This window comes from Jaculus jaculus, chromosome 1 (assembly GCF_020740685.1).
Source record: "Jaculus jaculus isolate mJacJac1 chromosome 1, mJacJac1.mat.Y.cur, whole genome shotgun sequence".
In the NCBI taxonomy this organism is placed as follows: domain Eukaryota; kingdom Metazoa; phylum Chordata; class Mammalia; order Rodentia; family Dipodidae; genus Jaculus; species Jaculus jaculus.
Window position 1 is genome coordinate 294,554,733 of NC_059102.1, and position 24,781 is coordinate 294,579,513.

The window sequence follows — 24,781 nt, forward strand, 5'->3', positions numbered from 1 at the left end:
TTTAATTAGTCATTTTTATTTATTCATGTATTGAGTTATCTTTGCATCTGTATGCGTGAGGGTTCATGGATGCCACAGGTTGATGTTGGGGCTCTTGCTGAACCCCGAGCTCACTGATCGGCTACCCATGCCAGCTAGTGCATCCCAGGAATTCCCTGTCTCTGGCTCCCTGGTTCTGGGATTATAACCATGGGGCTGTGCCTAGCGATTTTACAGGGTGCAGGGGTGGGTGTTAACAGCTCCAGGACCTCGTGCTTGCATAGCAAGTGCTTTACTAAGTGAGCCATTATTCCAGCCTTATTTATTAATTTATTTTTAGTGTATGTGTATGTGGTATGGGTATATTTGTATTGTGCTCATATGCATGGACACACATATATGTACATATAGTATACATGCATGTGGAGGCCAGAAGTGGACACTGGGTATTTGCGGTGGTTTGATTGAGGTGTGCCCCATAAACTTAGGTCCCCAGCTGATGGCAACTTGAAAATCAAAACTTCCTGGAGGCGGTGTATTGTTGGGGGCAGGCCTATGCGTGTTATAACCCGCTTCCTCATGCCAGTGTTGGGCACACTCTCCTGTTGCTATTGTCCATTTGATGTTGCCCAGGAAGTGGTATCCATCCTCTGCGCATGCCATCGTCTTCCCCTGCCATCATGGAGCTTCCCCTCGAGCCTGTAAGCTAAAATCAACCTTCTCCCCAACAAGCTGCTCTCCTCGGTCGGGTGTTTTTCTGCCAGCTGTGTGAACCTGACTGCAACAGGTATCACGCTCAATTGCTCTCTCCTTTGAGTGGCTTTTCACATAGGCATAGAGCTGAATCTTCTGAATCTAGTAAGTGCGCTATAGTCAAGGGATTGATGGCAGAAATAGCATGAAGGTTTTGCATGGCAAAAGTCTTCTTGCTGGCAATATACAGAGATGCATCAAACTGTATTAAGAATTTCCTACTGATTTCAATGTTCCCAGAACTAGGAAAGGGATATAACTTTTCTCCACTAATGGGTTCACCTGACTGTTCCAGAGAGTAGGACATGAAAATAAGTAATTAGAAGGATAACTCCTCTTCTGACCCTAAAGCAAGGTGAGTCCGTGCCGTGGTGTGAATCTAGGTAGAGAATTACCATGTTGAAGGGTCTGGTCTTCTTATTGGGGAGAGTGAACCCTTTGGGAGGTGGGGGCTCATGGGAGGTAGGTATGTGACCTTGAAAAGGACAGTTCAACCCTGTCCATCTTCTCTCTCTGTTCCTGTTAAGATGGAAACTTTCCCTCTGACATAGCTGCCCATCATGCCCCTCTGCCACCCTCACCAGAATACTGCCAATACAGGTGCTGTGCCTTTGAACCTCCAAGCCACTGAACTCGCCTGAGCTTTTCTCTTGAGAAGATAGTTACTAGGTGTTTCACTGTAGTCATGTGATACTGAATAGTAAAGGTGCCGTGGAGAACAAGCTGAATGGATGAACAACATGATAGAATTCCCAGAGAAGTTTCTATGGCCCTTCATATGCACGGGAAGCGCCCAGGCTTCCCAGCCTCACCTGAAAGGACTGGTCACTGAGTCCCTGGAGCTGAGATGCTGAATCCAGGAGGTGGAGGCTTTGCTGATAAGATCTGTCAGCTTCAATGTCAGTTTGGGTGGCCTCCCTTGACAACTGCTGGGCCAGGGACTTGGTTTTCTCCAATCTGTAAGAGAAAGAAGTGATGGTTTAAGAAAAAAAAAAAGAGCGAGCTGACATGGTGGCGCATGCCTTTAATCCCACCACTTGGGAGGCAGAGGTAGAGGATCACCATGAGTTCGAAGCCACGCTGAGACTACACAGAGAATTCCAGGTCGGCCTGGGCTAGAGTGAGGCCCTACCTTGGAAAAAAAGAGGACCTTAAGAACTTAACCTCTTCCTATTTCTTTTTCTTTTCTTTCTTTTTTATTATTTTATTTTTGAAACAACTCTCACTATATAGTCCTGGCTAGCTGGAATTCATTATGTAGACCAAACTGTCATTAAACTTACCATGATCCTCCTGCCTCTGCCTCTTAAGTGCTGAGTTTATAAGTGTGCATCACCATGCCTAGCAGAACTTACTTTTTTTTATATAAGCAAAACTCCTTCCTGTTGTTTTAAAAGTAAGTAGTTGGAATAACCAGAAGACTCGAGCAAGGCTCTGCGTCAGACGTGGATCCTTTCCACAGTCTAAACATAGATCTCAGCCTACACGCAGAACAGGTCAGAAAAATTCAACCCAAGTTTCCCAACTCCTGATAATATATTTTCCTTATATTCCCCCATACTGTCAGATAGGTTTACATAATAACTTTAAATACCATGGAAGGTAACCATCTCTATAAATATGTAATCACTTAATGAAAACATAAGTTTGGGCTTGAGAGATGGCTCAGTGGTTAAGACACTTGCCTGCAAAGCCTGATGACCCGGGTTCAATTCCCCAGTACCCACATAAAACCAGATGCATAAGATGGTGCATGTGTCTGGAGTTCATTTGCAGTAGCTAGAGGCCCTGGTGTGCCCATTCTTTCCCCGTACCTCCAATCTCTCTGCTGCTACTCCCTCTCTCTAATAAGTAAAATATAAGGGCTCGAGAGATGGCTTATGTGTAAAATGCTTGCCTGTGAAGCCTAAGGACCCTGGTTTGAGGCTCGGTTCCCCAGGACCCATGTAAGCCAGATGTACAAGGTGGCACATGCATTTGGAGTTCATTTGCAGTGGCTGGAGGCCCTGGAGCACACATTCTCTCTCTCTCTCTCTGCCTCTTTCTCTCTCTGCCGCTCTCAAACAAATAAATAAAAATAAAAACATAACTTTTATTTAAATTAATGACCTTTTCTTCTTCTAGTCTTAAAGACACTTGCTTTTTCCCAAATAAGTGTATTCATTTTCCTGGCCCTCTCATGACTGACACGTGTTCAAAGAAACATGGTGCTTCTCAGGCATGGCTTGCATTATACATTGGGAAGATCTGGCTTTTACAGCCCAAGTGAGGAGCTGCTGAAACATACTTTCCCATAAGCCCTTGTACCACAGAGCTGTCCTGGATGCCGCTTCCACCCCCTGCTTTGCGGGCCAGTGACAGGACTTGGCTGGAATAGTCCTCGATTTCCCTCGCCAGCTGCTCCATGGTCCTGGCTGCATCAACGTGGCTGAAGATGATGAAAAACAAAGAATTAGCATTTTCATAGAAAAACAGGCATAGGTTCACAGCATAGGTCTTTCAGGTAGATGAAGAGAAGAGAGTAAGGGAACTGCTTTGACAGAAAAATCAAACAGGACTGAGCCAGGGAGAACTAGAGAAACTGTCAAGAAGCAGGGGTTCTGGGCAGTTAAGCCTCAGGCCAGAGCCCCGTAGTAGTTCTTTGTGGCATATTCAGAGGAGCGAGGGGACAGAAGTAGACAGGCACAGTCTTGAGGTGACAAGCCATTGCATCTGCAAGGATGTCTCATGTCATCCAGGGTCCAACTTCTGACCTATTTTGAGTGCAACATCAAACTGGACAGAGAACTAAGGGGACAAAGTCCTTCAATAAAAGTCTCCCATGAGTTTCTGTTCTGGTTCTAAGAACTGATATTGAAAACCAACAACAAAAACAAGGGCTCGGGCTAGGCGCGGTGGTGCACGCCTTTAATCCCAGCACTTGGGAGGAGGCAGAGGTAGGAGGATCGCCATGAGTTTGAGGCCACCCTGAGACTCCATAGTGAGTTCCAGGTCAGCCTGGGCTAGAGTGAGACCCTACCACAAAAAACCAAAAAAAAAAAAAAAAAAAAAACAAGGGCTCAGGAGGCAGATCATTCTGCAAGATCACAAGCCAGCCCTCTGCTGCCGACTGAATTCCACTTGGAACTAGCAGAGCCCGCGACCCTGCCAAATGCTCTGCCAACAGCAAGCTTTGTGAGCATGGTAGGATTTACAGTCAGAGAGGACCAGGGGAGCTGCCTGTCAACCCTGGGGTCCTGCAGAGCCGGTAGCCAAGAGGAAGTCCCCCTCTGCACATTTGGCTCTTATAGGCAAATAACTTGTTGCTACTTGTTTTCCAGGCCTGATATGGGAGCCTAGAAGTCCCTGAAAGCTGCAGAACAGGCGGCTTCCAAGGGCTGATTCATTTTATGCGGCCTGAGGAATCCCATCTGACATGTGGCCCCAAAGCCATGCTGTGAGTCACAGAGACGTCTGCGAAAGGAACAGCCACCCCCAGCTCCGGCACAGTGTCCACAGGCGCACATGGAAAGCCACGTGGCTCAGAACTGGCTTCAAGGAGCGGTGGGGCACAAAAGAGGGCGCTCGGAGGGGATGAATCTGGTGCATGTGTCTGGGGGCTCTTCTGTCTCATTCAAGCTGGGCCTTGCAGGGCCAGCCTGGAGCAGAGGTACCCTTGACAGCTTCTTACCTGTCTGCCAATCTTGTAGCCTCCTGAGCCAGACTTTTAAAGCCATTTGGCCCTTCATAGGGATCTGAATCAGGAATGTTCTGTGGAAAAAGGAGAACTAGTTTAGGCTCTGCGTTTGGCTATATGGCACCTAATCAGGTATAATTCAATGTCAGAAGCACCTGTCATTAGCCACATAGGATTCCATACCCTGACACTCCAAAAACCTCTAGTCACAGTGATGGTTCCATTTAAAAACAGGATGCATGGGCAAAAAAAAAGTCTACATAAACATATAGATGCATTCAAAATTATGTATATGTCTGCCAGGCATAGAGGGACAGACCTGAAATCCTAGTACATGGAGGACAAGGCAGGAGAATTAGGAGTTTGAGGCCAGTCTGGGATTACATAGTGAGATCCTATTTCAAAAAAAAATTGGGGGTGCTGGAGAGATGGCTTAGCAGTTGGGACACCTGCCTGCAAAGCCAAAGGACCTCAATTTGACTCCCCAGAACACACATAAACCAGATGCACTAGGTGGCACATGCACCTGGAGCTCATTTGCAGTGGCTGTAAGGCCTGGGGTGCCCATTCTCTCTCTCTCTCTCTCAAATAAATAAATAAAAATAAAATATTTTAAGAATTGGGGCTGGAGAGATGGCTTAGCGGTTATAGTACTTGCCTGTAATGCCTAAGGACCCAGGTTTGGTTCCCCAGTACCCATGTAAGCCAGATTCACAAGGTGGCACATGCATCTGGAGTTCATTTGCAGTGGCTGGAGACCCTGGTGTGCCCATTCTTTCTCTATACATATCTGCCTCTTTCTCACTCAAATAAATAAATAAAATAAAAATTCAAAAATTCAAAATATATATAACATACATATACATATTTATTATATTATATATCCTAATTTTTAAATTTATTTTATATGTATAGTAGATTACCAAATCTCAACAGTTTTTAGTAGTAACGTGATCATAAAAAATTTTTATTTTCGGGCTGGAGAGATGGCTTAGCGGTTAAGTGCTTGCCTGTGAAGCCTAAGGACCCCGGTTCGAGGCTCGGTTCCCCAGGTCCCACGTTAGCCAGATGCACAAGGGGGCGCACGCGTCTGGAGTTTGTTTGCAGAGGCTGGAAGCCCTGGTGCGCCCGTTCTCTCTCTCTCCCTCTATCTGTCTTTCTCTCTGTGTCTGTTGCTCTCAAATAAATAAATAAATTTAAAAAAAAATTTATTTTCTACAACAAACATCTTTGTAATAAGGGAGAAAATCAATACATTTTAATGATTTCTGCATCATATAACCTGATTATCTTCCAGCTTCCTTTTGTATTTTCAGTTTAATTTTTTTAAATTTATTTGAGAGCAACAGACAGAGAGAAAGAGGCAGAGAGAAAATGGGCACGCCAGGGCCTCCAGCCACTGCAAATAACTCCAGATGCATGCGCCTCCTTGTGCATCTGGCTACCGTGGGTCCTGGGGAATCAAGCCTCGAACCAGGGTCCTCAGGCTTCACAGGAAAGCACTTAACTGCTAAGCCATCTCTCCAGCCCCAAGTTCATTTTTTTTGAAATGGGGTCTCATATAGCCCAGGCAGGCCCTGAACTCCTAAGGTAGCTGAGACTGACCTTACACTCCAGATCCTCACGTCTCCACCGCCAAGGGTGGGGATTATAGGAGCATGTCACCGAGCTCAGCCCAGTCTACTCTCTCCTACCATCTCCTTACATCATTGTCACCATAGTCTTTTCTGTTTGTTTTGTTGGGCTGTTTTTTTAAGTGAATGATTTTATTTATTATATTTATTTGAGAGAAAGAAAAATAAAAAGCAGAGAGAGAAAGAGAGAGAGAAAGAAAGACAGAATGGGCACACCAGGGCCTTCAGCTACTGCAAATGAACTCCAAACACATGTACCACATTGTGCATCTGGCTTATATGGGTCCTGGGGAATCAAACCTGGATCCTCTGGCTTTGCAGGCAAGTGCCTTAACAGCTAAGCCATGCCTCCAGCCCTGTTTTGCTTTTTTTTTTTTTTTTTTTTTAAAAATGAGGGAGAGCGCGCAAGATAGCGAACTGGCGCACCAGGGCCTCCAGTCATTGCAGCTGAACTCCAGGTGCGTGTGCCACCTTGTGCGCATGTGCAAGCCAGCACGCCTGTGTCCCCTTGTGCATCTGGCTTATGTGGGATCTAGAGAGTCGAACCTGGGTCCTCAGGTTTTGCAGGCAAGCACCTTAACTGCTAAGCCGTCTCTCCAGTCCTGGTTTGTTTTTGAGACAGGGCCTCACTATGTAGCCCAGGCTGGCCTCAAACTTGTTGTGTATAGGAAGATAACCTTGAATTTGCTAACCTCCTGCTTCATTCTCCTGGGTACTGAAATTTCAGGGATTTACACTGCCAGGTCCAGCCACACCATATCATAAACAGAAAAGGGCTCAACCAAATCTCCCCACCGATGACAATGCAGATGACATCGGGAATGTGCGCTGATCCCACTGGTAACCACTTGGTTTTCTTATTTTCAGAACTGTCCTCCCCAGGCTTTCCTTTCTACCTGCTTACTTTCCTTCTTTATTTCCTCCTTTCCTCCTCATTCATTCATTCATTCATGCAGCAAATCCAGCAGCTACATACTCTATTGTGGATTGAAAATACAAATACAAACAAAACAAGCATGCAGAAAGAAGGGAGGAGAGGCCAGGCTAAAATAGAGCTGTGGTTAGACATAAGTGAACTAGGGAGGAGAACATACTGCAGTGACATGGGAAACAGCAGGAGCCCAAAGTCATAAAGGATAGATGTGACCGTTTCAAAGAAGTCCAACCACTGCTAGATAGAACTAGAAACCCAGAAATAGAGAGATCTACGGGGCACCTCCCCACACAGCAGCCAAGGGCACATACAATGTCTCGCAGGGAAGCCTCGCTTTCCGCCAGGCTTGAGCGCATCTCAGAGATGAGCCTGCGTGTATCCTGAACTCGGTTCTGATACTGATCGCCCAGGGCCTGGACCCTTTCCACGGTCATCTTGAGGTCATCCAGGCGGTTCCGGTAGCTGTTCTCTCCACTCCTCACTTTGGCCAGCTGGACGCCGAGGGATCTACTTGTACCTGCACACAAAAAAAACGTAGAATGGGGCTGAAGAGATAGCTTAGTGGTTAAGGCTCTTGCCTGCAAAGCCTAAGGACCCAGGTATGATTCCCTGATACCCTAATAAGCCTTGTGCATCTGCACAAGGTGGCAGATGCACCTGGAGTTTGCAGTGGCGAAAGGCCCTGGTGAGCCCATTCTCTCCCTGTGTGTGCTCCTTTCTCTCATGTGCACTCTTGCAAATAAATAATTTTGAGAGAGCATGCAAGAGAGAAAGAGGCAGAGACAAAGCGAGAGAGAGGGAGAGAATGGGCACACCAGGGTCTCCAGCCATTGCAAACGAACTCCAGACACATGCGCCACCTTGTGCATCTGGCTTACATGGGTCCTGGGAAGACAAATGAAGGTCCTTTGGCTTTACAGGCAAATGCTTTAACCTCTAAGCCATCCCTCCAGCCCCAAAAATAAATATTTTTTTTAAATGTAGACTGGGGGCTAGAGGGATGGCTTAGTGGTTTTGCCTGCAAAGCCAAAGGACCCAGGCTTGGTTCCCCAGGACTCACATTAGCCAGATGCACAAGGGGGTGCACGCGTCTGGAGGCCCTGGCATGCCCATTCTCTCTCTCCCCCTTCTCTGTCAATAAACAAATAATTTTTTAAAATGTAGACCGGTCTCACATAGTAGAGGGCTGACTAATGTAGCAAAATGACAAAAGACCTAGGAGATTTATGTGTGTGACTTCTCTTTAAATGCCATCATTCAGGTCACAAGGGAACATCACAGATGGTCCTTGTGCCCAGCTTGATACACCTGCCAAGCTGCTGGCCAAAGAGGATTCTACCACCTAGTGTCACAATTCTTTCCAAGATATGAATCTTCTCCTGTTGATAAGAAGTTGCTTTGCTCACCTTGGGAAATCTGGGCTTCTCTCAGAATATCCCGGAGGGCCTCCTCCGCCCGCTGCATCCTGCTTTCTAGCTCTGCACTGGGGACTGCACCATTTCTGCCCTGAGCCTTCGAAACCAGGACCTCCAGGCTCTGAAGCTGCCTCATGAACTGATCCAGCTGAAACCACATGGGACAAAGGATCAGAAGAGAGGGAAATGTCTGTGTGGTTAAAGGCACTTGCCTGCAAAGCCTGCTCAATTTCCAAGCCACCCATATAGGCCACAAGCAAAAAAAAAAAAAAAAAACAAAAACGTGCAAGTGGGGCTGGAGAGATGGCTTAGTGATTAAGCGCTTCCCTATGAAACCTAAGGACCCCGGTTCGAGGCTCAGTTCCCCAGGACCCGCATTAGCCAGATGCACAAGGGGGCGCACGCGTCTGGAGTTCGTTTGCAGTGGCTAGAGGCCCTGGCGCGCCCATTCTCTCTCCCTCTCTCTCCCTCTGCCTCTTTCTGTCTCTGTCACTCTCAAATAAATAAATAAAAATGAACAAAAAAATTTTTTAAAAAGGTGCAAGTGTAGAGCATTCATGTGTGATGTCAGGAGACCCTAGAGTATATGTGTACACACACACACACACACACACACACACACACACAAATTAATTTTTTAAAAAAGAACAGAGGACAGAGAACAGTTTAATTCCATGTACTCAGAGGACTTAGGCATGTTTGGTTTGTCCTAGTGATTGAAGATTTAGACTGCAGAGCTCAGATTTGAAGTGTGAATCCTGGCCCACTACTACTGTGTGTGACCTTGGACAAGCCACTCTTCTTAACTGTCACATGGAGGTGACAATACTACGACTACATACACAACTGTATCTTGTGCTAAATGAGTTAGTACAGTGCTAAGAACAGGGCCTGGCACCAGTAAGTGTTATGAAAGGCCATTAAGGGCTGGGATATAGCTCAGCAGTCAAGAGCTTGTCTGGCACTCAGCACGTTCAATCCCCAGGACTGTCATAAAAACTTTTAGCAGGGCATGGCGGTGCCTGTAATCCCAGCCTGGTATTGAGAGGTACAAGTAGGAGGATCAGGAGTTCAAGATCATCCTCAGATACACAGGAAGTTCAGGCTTCATGAGACCTTATCTCAGGGCCATTCCCCTTTGCCAAGACTATTAAACAGTTGATTTTTTTTTAAACCAGGTTGAGTGTATTCTACATATGAGGTTTAATTTGGACCTTTTCCTTGTCCCCTCCAGAAAAATAACAACAATCAACAAGTATCAGCAACATTCAAGCTCATCAAGATCATTATTCTCTGAAATTTTCTTTCATATGTACATGTTCATGTGTATGTGAGGGGGTATACATGTTTCTTTGTGTCCATGCATGTAGAGGCCAGAGATCAATGTTGGGTGTCTTCCTTAATCACTCTCCATCATTTTTTGGTTTTTGGTTTTTCGAGGTCAGCTCTTACCCTAGCCCAGGCTGACCTGAAGTTCACTATGTAGTCTCAGGATGGCCTCGAACTCACTGCGCTCCTCCTACCTCTGCCTCCCGAGTGCTAGGATTAAAGGCGTGTGCCAATATGCCTGGCTCCATCTTATTTGTTTGAAGCAGGGTCCATTACTGAATGTGGAGCTCCCTGATTCAACTAGACTAGCTGGCAAGAAAACTCTTGGGGATCCTCTAGTTTCTGCCTTTCAAGTGTTTGGGTTATATACAGTATATATTACATATCACAGATTTTTGTAGTATATATATATATATATACATATTAGCATGTATATATAGCATATATTATACTAGGTGTGTACTGTGATGCCTGGCTTTATACATGGTGTTGGGGTGTCAAACTCAGATCCTCATGCTACACAGCAAGCCCTCACCCCAGCCTTCCCACTCCCATTATTATCACCATTATTATTATTATTATTATTATCTTGGTGACATGATTGATATCCCTCTGCAGGACAGACTGGTCTAGAACTCACTGGCCTAGAACTCAACAGGTGTCCCAGGAGGCCTCAAACTCTCAGCGTCCCAACTGCTAGGGTTCCAGGCATGAGCTCAGCTCTGGACTTTGGTTTACAGGGGTATCTCGTGGTGGGGGGGGGGACCTAGCTGGAAAATAGCGTATCATAGTGGCAAGCGCACTGAGCTCAGACTCTGGAGGGCATGAGTGGCAGTCCCAATTCCACTTGGCCATGTCACTTTGAAAAAACGAGAGCACGGTAAGATACTGTTGACAGCGGGAGCCGAGCTCAGAATACTTCTTCTTCCAAGGGGACTAAGTTATGAATGAGTACCAAATGAGACAGGATCTGCAAGTGGGGGCTGAACACAGTACATAGGGAATGTCAACTTGCTAGCTTATACAGATTTTTTAGCACAATATTTTTAAAGGAGAGAGCAACTCCCCTCCCATGCTTGGGAAATGAGGTGAGGTTTCGACACGTGGCAGAGCTGAGGACACAGGCACTTGGCTGTCCGGGGCTAGGGTGTGGGGAGGAGAAGCAGGCATACTTGAATCTTCACTTGGTTGTAGCAGTCGGGACAGCTGGTTAGTGCTGCGAGCTCACAGTTGAGGCCACCGAATCCTGGTTTGCAAAGGCAGCTGCCATCACCCCGACACTCTCCAGGCTCCGAGCCCATGGGGTTGCAGTTGCAAGCTAGAGAGAGACAAGACAGAGACACATGGAGTAATCCCATCTCAGGAGCCCCGGAAACGGGAGGTTCAGCAAAGAACAGGATCAAGTCTTTTGCCCCCATCACTCATAGTCTGTTAGATTCATCCTGTGGCATCGTCCTCAAGCACAGTTTATAGAGGTGCCTTAGGAATTCCCTGAAGGGTGTTTGGTATGTGTGGATGAAGAGGTATTAATTACACCAGTCCATCCTTTCCCTCTTCTCACTCAACTAGAAGCCCACTGGATATTCTGTTGGCACTGTGACTTCGCTCATAAGGCTCATAGTGGTTTTTGTTTGTTTGCTTGCTTTTTCAAGGCCTATTTGGTTGCCCAATGAGAAGTGTGAGCTCAGGGTCTCAGGCCAGGCATGTCTAACCTGCCACCTGCAGGCCTCATGCATTGCAATACAGCTATGAATCTGGCCCGACACATGTGAAGAGTTTGGACACCTCTGCTAATACAGATAAATGGGAAGTCGCGATGATTGCTCAGTCAATGCTCAGCGCCTTCCATTTCATTGCCTTCGATTCAGAAAGTGCTGCAAGAAGGCAGTACCATCCGATGTGGTGGGGACTTGACAATGAAGAAATGTACAGCCTAATAATGCTAATGAAATCTTCACTGGTAATGCCTTATGGCAACACTTGTAAAGAGTTTTAACTAATGTATTTATTTCTTTACTTTTTTTTCTTGAAACAAGATCTTGCTCTGTAGACCAGGCTGGCCTTGAACTTCGGATCCTCCTGCCTCATGTGAATTGGAACTACTGGTGTGAGCACCGTGTGCGGTCTAGAATTCGAACATTTGCAGTGCTTTCTATTTGCCGTTATTTGATCTTTGCAACCACTTTCAGTTAGATATTACCCACACCCATGAAGAAATGAGGTTCAGAGGGATGAATCACAGAATAGACACATCACATAGGCATGCTACCAAGCTGGGCTTGAACTCAGTACTGCTAACTAATGTCATGTGGGTTCTTCGTTTCGTGACGGGCTCTCCCCACATCCTAGCTGACCTCTGGGTTGGGCTCAGGTATGGTCTGGCCCAGGAATCTTCAGGTTTCAAGATGGCCATGCACCAGGCCATCTTGGGAGCTTTGTGAATACAGGGTGATCTTATGTCTAGAGTACACCACATGCAAAGGTTCGAGACACAAGCTGAGTGGGACCACACATCTGCATGTGCAAGCAGCCCCGACGAGCGCCCTCTGATAGCGGTGGCTTTGAAGCCGGGGCTCCTTAGGACTCTCAGTGGTTCCCTTCTACCCGTCAATGAGGCTCACTTCCGGAGAGGGTCTCTTCATCTTCTTTAGAGCCTCCCTGTGCCTCACTTCAGTTTGTTCAGGCTTGGTTGTGGGTCATTTTTTACCCTCCTGTGACAGGTCTGGCAGCCACTTCCCTGCCTAACTGCCTTGGGATTGGGCATATGACGTGGCCCCATTTTATCTGCTTTTCCACTCAGGAATGTAAACCTGACCCTTTTCATTTCTCCCGCCCAGCTTTAACCATCTGAGAGCTTCCAGAGCACAGTGCTGGGGGAGAAATGGTCTTGAGTCTTCATCTGGTGGGTTCAGGCTATCATGGGTCACAGAACCCAAGTGGTGTGACCATACTCACTGCCCCTTGCCCTCACCTTTGCATCTATGCACACATTCTCAGAAGTTTATAGGCACATACACACACCAGGCACAATCGGTCTGTGGGCACCGTCCTACCTCGACACTTGTCTGCTGGGTTGGGAGCCAACGGGTCCCCAAAGTAACCTGCTTTACACTGGTCGCAGTGGGCGCCGGCTGTGTTGTGGATGCATTTCAAACACCTGCCGGTCAGCCGGTCACAGTTCCCAGAGGCACTGGGGTCCACGTTGTTGTTACACTGGCAGCGCTGACAAGGCCTAATGGGGCCACGCTCCCCAAAGGGGTCTCCGAAGTAGCCATCGGCACAGAGCTCACAGCGGGCACCTGGTAAGACACAAAGGAGCGAGTGGCCAGTTCGTCACCCACTGGCAGCAGGACCAGACATAGAAACCTCAAAGCAGCCAGGCACCAGCTAGAAGGGCCCGGCACATGCCCTGTTCCCGAGACCCCAGGACATTCCCTTCTCGACCACAGTTCATGATCAATTAACTTAACCCATGTACTTGGTCTGAAAACTTCATCATCATCATCATCTTCTTTTCTTCTTTTTAAATTATTACTTATTTATTTGACAGAGAAAGAGGGAGAGAGAGAGAGAGAGAAATGGGTGCGCCAGGGCCTCCAGCCACTGCAAACAAACTCCAGAAGCGAGTACCACCCTGTGCAGCTGGCTTACGTGGATCCTGGGGAATCAAACCCGGGTCCTTTGACTTTGCAGGCAAACATCTTAACCGCTAAGCCATCCCTCCAGCCCAACTTCAACTTCTACATGCAAGTCTCTTGGGGTCTAAAGGGAAAATGCCTCTCTCAGGCTTGTATGTTTGGATGCTCGGTCCCCACCTGGTGGCGCTGTTCGGGAAGGCTGTAGAATGTTTAGAGGTGGAGCCTTGTTGGAGAAAGTAGGTCACAGGGGGTCCCTACATTGAGTTTTTTTTTTTTTTTCTTTGTTTGTTTGGATATTTGAGGCAGGCTCTCACTCGAGCTCAGGCTGACCTGGAATTTACTATGTAGTCTCAGGGTGGCCTTGAACTCAAGGCAATCCTCCTACCTCTGGCTCTCGAGTGCTGGGATTAAAGGCACGCGCCACCACGCCCGGCTCTACATTGAGGTTTTATAATGCAGCCTCACCTCCTGGTCGGCCCCTGTCTCCTGACTCCAATACAACATGTGAAGCTGCTTTTGCCTTGCCTTCTCCACCACCATGAAATTTCCCCTCAAAACTGTAAACCCTGAATCAATCTTTTTTCTTCCCTAAGTTGCTTCTGGTCCGTTATTTGTTCACAGCAACAAGGAAGTAACTGACAGGGCTGGAGAGATGGCTTAGTGGTTAAGTGCTTGCCTGTGAAACCTAAGGACCCTGGTTCGAGGCTCGATTCAGTAGCCATGTAAGCCAAATGCACAAGGGGGCACATGCAACTAGAGTTTGTTTACAGTGACTGGAGGCCCTGGTGTGCCCATTCTCTCTTTCTTTCTCCTTCTCTCTCTCTCTTTCTCACTTGCTCTCAAATAAACAAATAAAAATCAAAATAAAAGTTCTTATTAAAAAAACAGAAAGGAGCCGGGTGTGGTGGCGCACGCCTTTAATCCCAGCACTTGGGAGGCAGAGGTAGGAGGATCGCTGTGAGTTCGAGGCCACCCTGAGACTCCATAGTGAATTCCAGGTCAGCCTGGGCTAGAGTGAAACCCTACCTTGAAAAACCAAAAAAAAAAAAAAAAAAAAAAAAAGAAAAAAAGAAAGGAACTGACAAACACTCCCAACACAGAGCTTTGCTTTGTTTCCTTCTGTAAGTGTGCACCCAGCACTTGCTCAAGCCACAGTCCACTCAAGCATCATGAGCTTCTTATCTTTAGGATGGACATATGTAGATTAAGCTGCAATTATAAGTTCCTAGAAATTCTCTGGTGTAGAAGCTGTCTACCCAGAGGCACAGCATGGAGACAGGACGCAGCAGCCAGCTGCCGAGCAGGCCCCTGGCCTTACCGGTGACTCCAGGAGGGCAGTTGCTGCACACCACCTCCTCTGTCTCGGGCATCACGGAACAGCTGAATCCGTTGTGACAGGGGCATGGTTTGCAGCTGCGAGGGTCGTGTGGATCATTGTAGAAGCCAATGGGACAGTCAGCACACTCAATGTCAGGGTTCTCGTCCCCCGAGTAGCAATCTCCTGGGAGGCAGAGGAGAGAAGTACTGGTCAGACAACACATGTCCTTCAATGTGGACGAAGCCCAGGCTGTCTTTCGGGGTCTGAGCACTGGCATTCGTCTCACCCTTGTACCAGATCTAAAGTCCTCTCACCCGCATCGTTCTGTGCCCAGTAGACACCCACTTGCTTTACTGTCCATAACACAACACTGCTCCCCTGCCCTCCAGGATCCCAGACCACTAGCTGGCACATTCATTTAGACCCTGACTTCCCTTTGATCTCCAGGCACAATTCCTGCAACTTGATACCAATTCCCCCACCTTGCACTGAACCATGACAGCCATTTCCTGTAACCTAGCACCTTTCTCACAACCTTGTGGCATTTCCATAATGAAAAGGACTCAATGTACTAAGGCACCATGTCCAGCTTCCCTGAGTCCGGTCCCACTCCCCGTAATCCTTTCCCATCCCTGAAATGAGTCCAGACCTAGTATTTCTTGCTCCATAGGAGACCCAAAACCACCTGGCTGCACCCCCAGCCACCTGGTCCAGTTGTTATGTCCCTCACCTGTGTCTGGATCGCAGGCCCCTCCTCCTGGGCAGTTACAGGGAACACAGGTGCCAAAAGGACCCAGTTTTGCTGAATCTCTTTTGTAGCCAGAAGCACAGTCTTGACAAAACTGTCCTTTGTACCCAGCAGGGCATACACAGTGTTCAACCCAGGGTGCCGGGGCTCCAGAGACAGGACGGGCTGAAATCAGGGTCACATTGTCAATGTACCCTGTGCCTGCAATACAGAGAAGAGGTTAGACGTATACTGCAAGAGGTAAATTCTAAAGATCTAAGATCACACTCAGGCATGGTGATGAACACCTGGGATCCAAGAACTCTGGGAAACAGAGGCAGGAGGATCTCTGCAAGTTCAAAGCCAGCCTGGTCTATCATAGTGAGTTGCAGGCAAGGCAGGCCCATCTTTGGATTTTATTTTAAGTCCCTGGCAAGTGGCGTTCACATATCATGCTACGTGGATTGCTCTAGCAGTCCATGGGTTGGTACTCTAGAGTCAGGAAAATTAGGGTTTAAATTCTGGCTGAGTCCTCATTAGCTGTGTGAATTGGGCAAACCCCTTGACCTCTCCAGATTTGTTTCTTCAGTTTAGAAGGGAAATGACAGCGACTTCTGCCAGTTTGTTATGAGAATGGAATGGGACAATACATATCATAATCCATCGGCAAATAGTTACAACTCACAAATTGTTAACTGACATCATTCCTACTTCCTACATTGTTTGCTGCATGGAAATGGTGGAGGCCAGCCATGCTTCCTTGGACACAAATACTAAAAAGCTGAAGGAGGTCTCCTTCACAGGATTCCAGGAGAGGTGAAGAGACCCCAACATGTTAAGTTCAAAGAAGGGAGTTAGGGGCTGGAGAGATGGCTTAGCAGTTAAGGCACTTGCCTGCAAAGCCTAAGAACCCAGGTTCAATTCCCCAGAACCCATGCAAGCCAGATACACATGGTGGCACATGCACATGGAGTTCATTTGCAGTGGCTGGAGGCCCTGGTCATCCATTCTCTCCCTCTCTTTCTCTCTCATAAATAAATAAATAAAAATATTTTTTAAAAGGAGTTAACAAAATACATGATAATGTTCAAACATGGTCACATTGTTCAGTATGTTCTTAATCCCAGAAAGAAAATGACTCAGTGCCTAGACAGGGCTGGGGTGTTGGAGCCTTTTCCTAGCTAAGGAAACAGGGCCAATTCACTACGGACCGTCTTGTGATAAGCTTCAATAGTAGCATTTTTCATCAATGTTGCCTGCTTTTTAGAAAAACATCCTTCTAAATCCAGGTGTGGTGGCTCACACCTATAATCACATACAGCACTCAGGAGGCTGAGGCAGGTGGACTGTGAAGAGTTCCAAGACCAGCCGGGTGTGGTGGCGCACGCCTTTAATCCCAGCACTCAGGAGGCAGAGGTAGGAGGATTGCTGTAAATTCAAGGCCACCCTGAGACTACACAGTGAATTCTAGGTCAGCATGGGCTAGAGCAAGACCCTACCTTGAAAAACCACACACACACACACACACACACACACACACACACACAATATCCAAGAGTTCAAGACCAGCCTGGTCTACATAGTAAATTCAGGCCAGCCTGGGTTATAGAGTGCGACTCTGTCCCACTGCCAAAATAAGAAGAGAAGGGAAAGGAGCAAGGAAGGAAGGAAGGACAAGGGAGGCAGGGAAGGAAGGATGGAAAGGGGAGAGAGGGGGGAAGAAGGTCTTCTAGGAAAAAAACCTTGGAGGATATAAAAACGTAGTCTCCACCGGACTACATGAAAGCCATCGGGTAGTTGATCCGCTTGATCGAAGCCTCCCGATGCCTTAGAGCAGAAGTGAAGATGAAACCAAAGCAGAGAGCGCTCACTCTCTTGGCTGCTTACTGTATTCTCCATACGTAGCTCGGATCCAGATGGCTGTGAGGTTCCGCAGTAACCTTCGGTACTCAAAGTAGCTCAGCTGCGGGCTCCAGTGACTGCTCGGATGCTCATTTAATCTGCATAATTGAAAATAAAGTTTCAAAAATCCAATTCATACCGTCTCACCACCTCATGCAAAGAAAGAGTCCAGGTGCTACTATTTCTCAATTATGTTTTGACTTTTATTGGAATTACTGTTTCCAAGAATAACCTCCCTTTGTTTCATTCTCTGCAGGGCTGGCACAGGGATGAAGCTCAGCGGTAGAGCACTGGCCTAGCTTGCACAAAGCCCTGGATTCAATTTCCAGCACCTAAGTAAGTATATTTAATTCCATTAAATTTTAAAAAAAAAAACTGGATTAAAGAGATGGCTCAGTGATTATGTGCACTTCCTGTTCAAGCATGAGGGCCTGAGACCACCTGAGTTCAAAACTCCAGAACCCATGTAAATTGCTGGATGGGGCCATGCAGACTGTAACCCAAATCCTATGGCGAGTAGAGGCAAGGGATATGGCTTAGTGGTTAAGGCACTTGCCTGTGAAACCTAAGGTACCAGGTTCGATTCCCCGGTACCCATGTAAGTCAGATGCATATGGTGGTAATGCGTCTAGAGTTTGTTTGCAGTGCTAGAGGCCCTGGTGTGCCCATTCTTTCTCTCTCTCTTACATAAATAAATAATAAAAAGATTAAATCGATGGAGCTCACAAAGGGCAAGCTCCTAAATCAGCAAGAGACCCAATGGCAAGGGAAAGCACAGCCTGGTGAATATTGGAGGGGGACACCCTCCATGCTCCTTCAAGCCGCTGCAGGTAAACCCACAGAGTGTTGCATCAGCACTTACACGTGCATACACCACACATACCACACGTCACTGAAAGAAGACATAAATAATACTGGCTGTGTCCTGGGCTTCAACTAAAACTTGTGAGGCTAGAGAAAAGACAAGTAGGCAGAAGTTAGCAGCATTCAGCCAGTGGAGTCTATGGTTAAACAGCTACACAATACAATGAGTGCCATTAGGCATACAGAAATACACCGTAGCTGTGCCTGGGTGCACAGAATGCTCATACAAAGGAAGAATGTGGAAAATGAACCCCTAAGCCAAGAAGGTGAGAACGTTCAGTATTTTATGCCAGGCAGGAAGGCTGTGTGGGCACATCAGAGTAAGTCACACTCAGTTAGAACTAAGTACAAAGCTCGTGTGTGCACCGTGATCTACCTTTTCCACTCATATTATCTCTGCTGCAGGCTAGGCCCTCAGCCCCTCTAACTTGACCCATTGTGAATGTCTTATAATGGTCCCCTTAAGGACTCCCCAAATTATCTTCCACATGGTATCTGCATCCTTTCCAAACTTTTCAATCTAATGTTTTATTCAGGAGGAAGGGTCTTAGTCTCAGACTGACCTGGAACTCACTGGGCTGGCCTCAAACACATGGCGATCCACCTACCTGAGCCTCTCCAAGTGCCGAGATTATAGGCGTGAGCCACCACGCCTGTCTGGTAGACTTTTCAATCTTATCTGCCCACTTCCCTTATGCATGCTGAGTTCCCACAGAAAACTGTGATTTGCCCCACCCTATGTGACATCTTGGCATAGCCTCACATGAATTCACACATGGAAGTTGTCCTCTGAATTTTCTCCTGGAAAATCCCCACGCAGCTTTCCATCCTCAGACATGCATTTGCTCCTCTGTGAAGCTCCAGGCAGAATTAGGCTCATTCCAAGATGTCATGAACATGTCCCACCACTAAGGCAACCACTGAACTATATCATTTTTGCTTTTAGATGTGATACCTATCCTTCCAGACCATGAGCTCTCGTAAGTCAAGGACCATCTTCCTTTCCCAGCCACTAACCCAGCCCTGGGCACGCAGCAGGCATAACTTCCCCAATGCCTCAAACACACCATTCAATACTCAGATTCTACAAAATCCACATCACATAGGGCAGTTCTGCACTCACCACCGCCTCTCTGATCTCAGTCCTCCCTGCATTCTCCTCCAATTCTTGCTCTACTCCCATTTAACTAGGAACTTCCCAAGTACACAAAAGCATGGTATTTCCTCTGCCACATTAACCCCGGCCCTACCCTTTCCTTTCCTTCGGGACTGCTCATCACACCTTGAGAAGCTTCTCTCTGGGTCACCCCAGTGCAGACCAAAACACCTGTCAACACAGTCACTTGACAAGCTGCAATGTTGGCATCTGCTTTTCTCTCTCTCATGAGCCTGTCGGTATCAGAGGGAAGGACCCACATCCTGTCTCTGCCTGTAAACTATGCCTAGAGAGAACTCAGAAAGGCTTGTTGAATGAATGCATGCCCGCGAGAATGAACCTAGAGGTCTTGGACTTCAATCGCTGTTTGCTCAACTCAATCCACTTATGATCTCTCTCACCTGAACATGTAAGTCTTGCTGATTCCACAGGGAAGGGTCTTGCCTGGTGGTATCAAGGGAGCTCTGATGCGTAGACCAGCACCTTCCAGAATCACATCATGAGCAGATGGGTGTCTGCCTCCCCGGTCCACACGGTAGTCAAAAGAGAGACTTTGCCCATAACTCACCTGCTGATTACCAAGAAACTTGGCTGTGAAACAGAATTTATAAACAAGATCAGTTGTGATGCTGGGAAGGTGAACACATACACAAATATGAATTAATGCTGTCAATTTCACCCTCCCAGTAATAATGTTCACAATTTCACCTACTCACCCTCCCATTTTTGGCAATGAAGGAGGGTTAGTTACAGAAATGCACCTCATTATAGGACAATTCCACCTATTAGATGGGTTCATAGCATGTCCTTTATGAGAGATTGGTATTTAAAGACTACAGAAAAATCAGCAAGAGTGTCATTTGCAGAATGCAGTTGCACATATTGTATTTGATGACAGTAATTCCTGAAGGTTGGAATGCCCATTCCCAGTTTGCAATTAAGAGGACTTCAGTTCAGAGGTTAAAAAAAAAACCAACTTACTTAGGAAGCACTCATTAGCTAAGGTTACAAACTAGGATTTAGATTCTTTTTTTATTTTTATTTTTTATTTTTGGTTTTTTGAGATAGGGTCTCACTCTAGCCCAGGCTGACCTGGAATTTACTCTGTATTCTCAGGGTGGCCTCGAACTCATGGTGATCCTCCTACCTCTGCCTCCTGAGTGCTGGGATTAAAGGCGTGCACCACCACACCCAGCTGAAGATTCTTTTTTTAAAAAAACATTTTGGGCTGGAGAGATGGCTTAGTGGTTAAGCACTTGCCTGTGAAGCCTAAGGACCCCGGTTCGAGGCTCGGTTCCCCAGGTCCCACATTAGCCAGATGCACAAGGGGGCGCACGTGTCTGGAGTTCGTTTGCAGAGGCTGGAAGCCCTGGCGCGCCCATTCTCTCTCTCTCCCTCTATCTGTCTTTCTCTCTGTGTGTGTCGCTCTCAAATAAATAAATAAAAAATAGACAAAAAACATTTAAAAAAACATTTTATTTATTTTATTTTATTTGAGAGAGAGAGAAATAGGCAGATAGAGAATGGGCATGTCAGGGCCTCCAGCCACTACAAACAAACTCCAGGTGCATGCACTACCTTGTGCATCTGGCCTATGTGGGTCCTGGGGAGTTGAACCTGGGTCCTTTGGTTTTGCAGGAAGCGCCTTAACCACTAAGTCATCTCTCCAGCCCTGGATTCAAATTTTAACCAGAGCTTTGCCACCCTGGCCTATCTCACTGAGTAATACATGTATTTAAACTTAAGAGTGTTTAATGCCTTAAGAAATGCTTTTTTTTTTTTTTTTTTCCTTTTCTACCTGCTTCTCAGTAGATGCACAAATTTGATTTCTTGTTCAGGTTAGGCACCTAGCAACTTCCCATATGGTTAAACCAGGTACCTCAGCAGGGCCAATCTCAGAGACACCAGTCTGCTCTACGATGCCATGATGTAGTGACTTATCAAATTGTGCTTAAACCCCAGCTGTCTCCTTGAGATACTGCTGCCCTGTGATGGGGATTCCCCACTTTCCAACTCAATTTTTCTACCCCAAATTCCTAGCCCTTATGGTTTGCTTCTATATTCATTACCCCTCACGTACCAGGTGCCACAAAATAAACAGGGTCCACTCGTCGAGCTGAGCTATACACATCCCGATGGCGCTGTGACCAGTGGATCTGGGCAGGAGCCCCATTTCTCTGGACAGCCTTCCAGCCATCAGCATCTGCAAGACAAAAACACCACTCTCTCAAAGACAAGCCCTCCTATCCAGTGACGTCAGGAAGGCAACACTGGCTTGCCAAAAAGTCTTCACAGGAGTAGAAAATGGTGTTTTCTTAGTGTTTCCTCATTTACAGTGTTTGAAGTTCCCTAGATACCGCTGTTAACTAGGGTCTTGGTTGCACTGGCTCCAACCCACAAACTGCTTTCACTTCTCTTTGGGCTTGTGATAAGACAGCATGTTTTCACCTGCTTGTCATCTGTATTTTTATTGTACTTATATAAACAAGGTCTGGTCTTGTGAGGTGAAAAGCTTTAAAAACTCAGGGTCATTAAAATTATATCAGTTGCCAGTATTTTCATAGTGGTCAGCACCTTGTTAACTAATTTCAGATAAGTTATCTCAATGTATGTGAAAGCAGTGTAATTAGTGGAGGTGGATACCAGAACACTCTCATAAACTCTCCTGTCCAAATGAATAATCCTTTTTGTGTGTGTGAGATTTTGAAATAGATGTGGGTGGGAAGTATAAAAATAGTCTCTTTTTAGTTGTTTTAAACTATTCATATGTTGTTCAGCTATAATTTTTCAAGACAACAGGTTTTGTCTTATCACCCTGACAAAATAATGTAATGTACATTACAAACAAGAAAACGTCAAGCTGGCTTAAGAAGCCATCCTGTAGATGGGGGAGTGGTTGTCAGTATGCAAAAGAATCTCTATATAATTTTAAGATAAACACAATAAAACCTCTTTGGTGTGGCACACTTTACCCTGGTGGAAAGTCGATGTGATCTTGTGGACACTGAAGTCTACGGAGCTGCGGCAGTTGGCTGAATGTCCGTAGCAGAAACACTGGGTGCAGCCCTCAGGGTTTGCCCTGTCCAGATGGTAGTAACCTGGTCGACACCTGCAGGGGCATTGTAGAAATCAAGACAATGCTATGTTATTTGTTATTCTGTATAGAGAATTCAATGGCTTATTTGGCCTCTTTCTACTTCCTCGTCTCCCACTTGGCATTATTGACTCTCAGAGCAGGGAAAGCTGCACCTCCTCCCCAGGTCCCTTACAGGAAAATCACAGGCCCCTCAATGAGAACACGTGAGCAACGTGCACCTTCTCTCTCGTCAGTGCACACAGAATCACATGTACCTTGGTGGTCTGGAAACTTGGAGACAGATCCATCCTTGGGAATGGATGCAGTGGTGGGTGGGGCGGGGGGAGAAGGAGCAGGGATGGGCAGAACTTGAGGGCAACGTGGGGACTAGGAAAGACAAGGAAGGCTCCTACCTTACCCACTCAGCTGTCCTGACCCTCAAGACCATTAGGTATTTATCACCATCATGACACTCATACCCCAAAGCAGCAAAGGGCAGGGGTGGATATGACAAAGAGAAAAGATGGGGCTGAGAGATGGCTTAGAGGTTAAGGTGTTTGCCTGCAAAGCCTAACCATCTGGGTTCAATTCCCCAGTACCCACGTACAGCCAGATGCACAAAGCGGTACATGCATCTGGAGTTTGTTTGCAGCAACTAGAGGACATCATTCTCTTTCCCTCCCTCTCTCTCTTTCCCACTCTCCTTCTCTCTCTCTCTCTCTGTTTGAAAATAATTTTTAAAATTTTTTTTAAAGAGAAAGGCTGGCTAGAAGCACCTGAGAGCAGCTAGCTGCAGGCTGGCATTCCATCTCTGCTCCCAGCCCAAGCCCTCCAGTAGTTCTTAAGAGGACGAATGCCAGGCAAGTCTTAGCTGTGGGTCAAGGAGGCTGCAGAGGACTTGCATTTTCTCTGTTCAAGTTACCTTCTTCCATATGAAACAGTGATCGCTCCAGTGACCTCAGCACTATGCTATGCGAGGCACCTTATGTCTACACTCATTTACTGGACCCTACGATGAATTATTATTTCCAAGTTTCTTAGATGAAGAGAATAGAGTGGCCCCCCAAAAAATTGTCTGAGGTTATGGAGCTGGGAAATGGCTGACGAAATGACAAAGAAAAGCGCAGAGGTGACTGCCGTGAATTCCAACGGTGACCACACGCGTGGACGGCCTGTCTCACTGGCATGGCACGATTTTTAGCAGAAGCCGACTTCTTGTTGGTGGTGATGACAACAGCTTTTTTATATCACTTTTCTATTTCTGATTAATAGCTTTCAAAGTCAGGCATGACTATAATCCCAGCCCTTGGGAGGTGAAGGCTCAGGAAGGATCAGGACTTCATGACCATCCCTCTGCTATAGGTCAAATTCAAGGCCAGCCTATGCTTCAAACGTGAGACCCTGTCTCAAAACAAAATTTTTTTTTAACAAAAGATAGGGGCTGGAGATAGTGCCCTGGTTAAAGGCACTTGCTTGCAAAGCCTGCCAGCCTGGGCTTAATTCCCCAGCACCCGTGTACAGCTGGATGCAAAGTGCCACACGCACCTGGGATTTCGATGTGCCTATGGCATTGGCAGGTGGTGCCAGGGGAGCCAGAAGCGTACAGGTTAGCTAGGCTGGCTTTCATTTGCCGTGTGGCCGTCTGCACCGGCAGGAGACCCACCTCAAAGAGGGCACAGCACAGACACCTCAAAGTTGTCCTTTGACCTCTTACGTGTGCACTGTGGTACGTGCGTGTGTGCATACGTGCGCACACACACAAATAAAAATAAATTAAAAAGTGAAAATTAAAATTACAAAGCTTTCAAAAGCAAGGTCTTCAGGAAACAGAGGCAGAAGGGTTACCATGAATCCAAGGCCAGCCTGGGTACATACTGAGTGCCAGGCCAGCTACAGAGCAAGATCCTGTTTGAAAACACCAAACATCCTCCAAACGGCTTTCAAAAAGTGACTTCTCTCTCGTAACACTGAAGCTCTTTTGCCTCACCATCTCCTCAGCAGCAAAGACCCTGGAAACAGAAGCTAGTGATCTGGCACTTCCTCCACCCAGGTAGAAGGGATTGGCAGAATGCCAAAGAGCTGCTTTCTGTACTTCTAAGGAAACAAGGAGGAAGTTTTTACCTGGGGGGCCACACAGCCCCTCTGCTCACGACCACGGAGGAGGGGCGGGGAGAGCGTCTAGTCTGAGCACAATTTGTACTTAAGGAATGTCCTGCGGCAGCAACTGAGGGCGACCGGCTCCACGCCGCCCCGCCTGCCCCAGCATGGCTCAGGGCCAAAGGCTCATACGGCATGTCCCAGTTCATGTGTGTGCACGTCACCGACCTCCCTTCCCTACGGCAGGTCCTTTTCAGTGCACGATGGTTATATATGGCCATAT

The 24,781-nt window shown here is 46.9% G+C and overlaps 1 protein-coding gene across 1 annotated transcript in view; it reads right to left on the minus strand.

Moving 5' to 3' along the window:
* The window catches only part of Lamc2 (laminin subunit gamma 2), an 82,004-nt gene that overhangs the window by 10,499 nt on the left and 46,724 nt on the right, over positions 1-24,781 (minus strand). Inside the window, exons 5-17 of the mRNA XM_045141206.1 lie at positions 22,298-22,434; positions 21,406-21,528; positions 19,727-19,916; positions 17,291-17,403; positions 15,407-15,625; positions 14,677-14,859; positions 12,774-13,019; positions 10,893-11,038; positions 8,383-8,539; positions 7,288-7,493; positions 4,403-4,482; positions 3,020-3,160; positions 1,545-1,689 (exon numbers count right to left, since the gene is read on the minus strand). Of these exons, the coding sequence (XP_044997141.1) occupies positions 1,545-1,689; positions 3,020-3,160; positions 4,403-4,482; positions 7,288-7,493; positions 8,383-8,539; positions 10,893-11,038; positions 12,774-13,019; positions 14,677-14,859; positions 15,407-15,625; positions 17,291-17,403; positions 19,727-19,916; positions 21,406-21,528; positions 22,298-22,434 (2,086 nt within the window). The remainder of the gene's footprint in view (positions 1-1,544; positions 1,690-3,019; positions 3,161-4,402; positions 4,483-7,287; positions 7,494-8,382; positions 8,540-10,892; positions 11,039-12,773; positions 13,020-14,676; positions 14,860-15,406; positions 15,626-17,290; positions 17,404-19,726; positions 19,917-21,405; positions 21,529-22,297; positions 22,435-24,781) is intronic.